Source organism: Oryza sativa, chromosome 7 (genome assembly GCF_034140825.1).
Source record: "Oryza sativa Japonica Group chromosome 7, ASM3414082v1".
NCBI classification, from domain to species: Eukaryota; Viridiplantae; Streptophyta; class Magnoliopsida; order Poales; family Poaceae; genus Oryza; species Oryza sativa.
This window is the reverse complement of record NC_089041.1, coordinates 22,983,917-22,988,405: the sequence shown is the minus strand read 5'-3', so window position 1 is coordinate 22,988,405 and position 4,489 is coordinate 22,983,917. Positions and strand designations below refer to the sequence as shown.

The following is a 4,489-nucleotide window of genomic DNA, read 5'->3' as shown; positions in this document are numbered from 1 at the left end:
TCAGCCAATTATTATTCGTTGCCCGTGTAATAGTTGCAACGGGCATCATCGGCAGTCAATTTCAGGTCACAAATCTATGAATTAATGGGGGGTAGCTTTGAATTTCCGATTACGACGGTTCTTGCATCTAGAACTGGTCTTATCCAGCAATCAGGGACTCATGACAGTAATGTTGCAATAATAATTAGTATCCTACTTAGTTAATTTATTTGGAAGACCAATTAAGCAGAAATGGACGGAAGAAATTCAAACCTTCAACTCGGCGACGGCGAGCAATTTAGGAATACCAGGAAAGTTTTCATCAGTTTAATTATTTTATATGCAGATGGATGAACTTACTCTGAAACCTGATTTTCTGAAAGGGAAACAGACAAAACAGAAGATTAAGAACGTACATATGTCCAGAAAGCACACACATTAAACTACTTTGTGCATTTGTCGGTGTCGCTTCGCACCGATTAGACCGGAGTTCATCAATCCGCAATTATCCGTGCTCTTACTCCTCCTGCTTATCTAGAACCAAAATCCAGAAGCAGCATTTGTCCGAAATTCAAACCCACTCATTACAGTGTGTGAACCTTTAGCATTTGGGGTCATAGTTCTATTAAACCGTACCGTGTCTCCCGGGTATATCGCAGAGATAGAACATTCTATTGGTAATTTGGTATGCAACCAGTCACAGTAAAAAACAACGGAAGAAATGATAATAATCAAAGGTTACACGCTGAATTTTCATGCTAATCAACGTCCAAAAGGTTGTGCTTTTTCTCAGGGAAAAAAGTTACCAGTATACTTTTACTCTTCGACTCGCGGCCCATGGCCTAAACTGCTTCGCGTTGTCCAAAGCGAGACAGTGTCCTAAACGGGCCAACACAAAAGGAGGCCTAGTAAGCCGGTGCAAATTGGGCCAGAAAAGACGGTGGAAGAGGTTACCATACGCTGGGCCGTGTGTAGCCCAGGAAATGGGTGGACGTTGGCGCGCGAGGGGCGGGCGGGCGGGTGGCGAGGTGATCGATCGACACGCGGTGGGGGAGCGGCGGCCGGCATACGTGTCCAGCGGCGACGGGCCCGTGGCGGCCGCGTTCGGTACAACGGAGCCGTATTTCTCGGGGCCAATGCCTTCGGCGCCTCTCCCCACACCGCGCGCCGCGCGCACCCCCCTTGCCTGCCTTGCCACTGCCAGCCCGCACCTCATCCATCGCCTCCTCCTCGATCCCTCTCGCTCGCTAGCTTAGCATCCTGCATGCATGCAGCGCAGCGGCCGAAACCGCCCAAAATTCCCAGCGCAGATCGCTCGCCTGCCTTGCCTGCCCGTCCGCCTAACCGACACCGCAACAAACCACAGCCACACAGCTTCTCTCTGTTGCTCGCTTTACTGTGCGTGCTGTATATACACCCGGTGGATGAGGGATCTAGCTAACTAGCTTAGCTAGACAGCGTGTGTTGGTGGTGGTGGTGGTGTGTGTGTGTGTGAGGAGGGTGATCGATCGATCGAGCGATGGAGAGCCCGGACTCGTCGTCCGGCTCGGCGCCACCGCGAGTACTACGGCGGCAACAGCAGCAGCCGGGCTCGGCGCCGGAGCTGCCGCCGGGGTTCCGGTTCCACCCGACGGACGAGGAGCTGGTGGTGCACTACCTCAAGAAGAAGGCCGCCTCCGTTCCGCTCCCCGTCACCATCATCGCCGAGGTCGATCTCTACAAGTTCGATCCCTGGGATCTCCCCGGTACGTAATTTAATCACTTACACCCATACCAATCATAAATTAAGAATTTATTATTACAGCTTATATATACTATTATCATGCATGTATATTATCTAAAAAAAATCAGCCCAAATCTCCATATGCATGTGAGCATGCTAGCTTGGATGTGTAGTGCTCGATCGATCGATCGATCGATCGATCTGGTGTCGTTTACTTGTTTGTGCGATTTATGCGTGCATGCATCGGTTTGTATCAGAGAAGGCGAACTTCGGGGAGCAGGAGTGGTATTTCTTCAGCCCGAGGGACCGCAAGTACCCGAACGGGGCGCGGCCGAACCGGGCGGCGACGTCGGGGTACTGGAAGGCCACCGGCACCGACAAGCCCATCATGTCGTCGGGGAGCACCCGCGAGAAGGTCGGCGTGAAGAAGGCGCTCGTGTTCTACCGGGGCAAGCCACCCAAGGGCGTCAAGACTAACTGGATCATGCACGAGTACCGTCTCACGGACACGTCTAGCTCCGCCGCCGCCGTCGCTACGACCAGGCGGCCGCCGCCGCCCATCACCGGCGGTAGCAAGGGCGCCGTCTCTCTCAGGGTACGTACGTATATACGTTTGTGCGTGACAGTCTCGCTTGGAGTCTTGGACTGATTGATCTGATCAAGTTGATTAGTGTCTCAGCTGGATGACTGGGTGCTGTGCCGCATATACAAGAAGACGAACAAGGCCGGTGCGGGGCAGAGGAGCATGGAGTGCGAGGACTCCGTGGAGGACGCGGTGGCCGCGTACGCGCCGTCGTCGCAGCAGCATGCCACGGCTGCTGCTGGCATGGCCGGTTCGGACGGCGCCGGAGGAGTTGCTGCAGCGCACGGCGGCGACTACAGTTCACTGCTCCATCACGACAGCCACGAGGACACCTTCCTCGTAAACGGCCTGCTCACCGCGGAGGACGCCGCCGGCCTCTCGACCGGCGCCAGCTCTCTCAGCCAGCTCGCCGCGGCGGCGAGGGCGGCGGCGACACCGTGCGACGCCACCAAGCAGCTTCTTGCTCCGTCTCCAACCCCATTCAACTGGTTCGAGGCATTCCTTCCACGGGCCAAGGAGTTTCCTAGTGGGCTAAGCAGGAGTAGCAGAGACATCGGCGACATGTCGCTGTCATCGACGGTGGACAGGAGCCTGTCTGAGGCTGGCGCCGTGGCCATTGACACCGGCGACGCCGCCAATGGCGCAAACACTATGCCTGCATTTATCAATCCTCTCGGCGTGCAGGGTGCAACCTACCAACAACACCAAGCCATCATGGGTGCCTCGTTGCCATCGGAGTCAGCAGCAGCAGCAGCCGCCTGCAATTTCCAGCATCCGTTCCAACTCTCCAGGGTGAATTGGGATTCCTGAATAAAAGGTGCCGGCATTATGCATACACATATATGCACATGCATACATGCATGGCTTTTCAAGTAGTAGCACAACATTACTAGTAATTAATCACACTAATGTGTGTGGCAGTCGCATTCAGTGAGCACTGATCGAGTAGTTGCATGAACACAACACTAATGCATGCACTACATATATATGGCCGCATTGCTCCTAGGGCACGTACCTGTACGAACTAGGTAAGTGACCTAACCAGCTAGATCATGTTCAGAATAAGGAGAAGAAGCCGCATGCAAACACGTAGATCATATGGCTTTGCCTTCACATGCGTTTGCATCATATATATCGCATTCAGAAAGTAGTGCTGCAGCTAACACATAGATATGGTGTTAGCTTCATGCGTTTGTACCATATATAGCGGATGCAGAAAGTAGCTAGTTGCACTGTTCATCATTATCCCATGAGATATGAACTTTATATACCTTTGGGGTTGCCCTTCTAAAGTCATGCATCTAGAGCCCCCCTGGTAATAGCATGCATTGATGTTTCATGCGCACATATATATAATTGATATATATCCTTGTATATACGTAGGAGTAATTCGCTGATAGAACGGCACTTACATAGTACGCTGTACTGTACATGTAAACAAAAACTTACATATTATAAGAAAAAACGATATTATAGACACGCTGCATAGCTAGATTAACCATCTGGGAGAAATAAAGCATCTATCCACGATCACTCAAAAACAAATGCATGATGCATGTGCTAGCAACAGTATGTATTATATATGGATTGAATCATTGAAGTGCATATATATATACGTAGACGAGTTTTTGTCAGGCTAAAGCTAGACTAGTTACCAAGCCCTTGTCGATGCCATGTGACCATGTCTTCCCCCAGCAACATGGCTGTAACAACAGCACTAATCCTCCCAACGATCTCCGTCCAACTCGTCGCGAGACCTTCCCTTTTCCGAGCGTCTAACAGCGCCACCCCCGTCGTCCGCGCGACAAACCGCCTCCCAGTTTCGCCGGGACAGCCGTCGCGGTCGCTTACTCGCCTCGCGAGCGATCGAAAGCTAAAGGTGCATGTAAGCGAGCGCGTACACGTACGGGCGATCGGTCGGTCGAGACGTCGGCACGCGCGCATGCATGCGGCTCTCGGCGCCTTTCGGCCTTGTCGTCTGGCTGGTTCCCCGGTTTTGGATGGTTGCGGTGATGGCACATGTAGAAGTAGCGATCGATCGACGACGTGGACGGGACGGGGCCGGGCAAGGCTAGCGAGCTAATCACATCTCGGCTTTGGAGCACGCACGATAATAACCCCCTGCTGGTTCCTAGCTATAATTCCTAATCGATCTTATCTCCAGCTGCAGCGAATTGACCGCCTTTAATCGCGGGGATAGATGG

The 4,489-nt window shown here is 52.6% G+C and overlaps 1 protein-coding gene across 1 annotated transcript; it reads left to right on the top strand.

Annotated features, from left to right (window-relative positions):
- Nucleotides 1–1,279: 1,279 nt before the first annotated feature.
- Nucleotides 1,280–3,827, top strand: LOC4343630 (NAC domain-containing protein 10-like). Its single transcript, NM_001422212.1, has 3 exons — nt 1,280–1,724; nt 1,960–2,297; nt 2,382–3,827. The coding sequence occupies exons 1-3, from the start codon at nt 1,499–1,501 to the stop codon at nt 3,093–3,095; spliced, it is 1,278 nt and encodes a 425-aa protein (NP_001409141.1). The 5' UTR covers nt 1,280–1,498; the 3' UTR covers nt 3,096–3,827.
- The last annotated feature ends 662 nt before the right edge of the window (nt 3,828–4,489 follow it).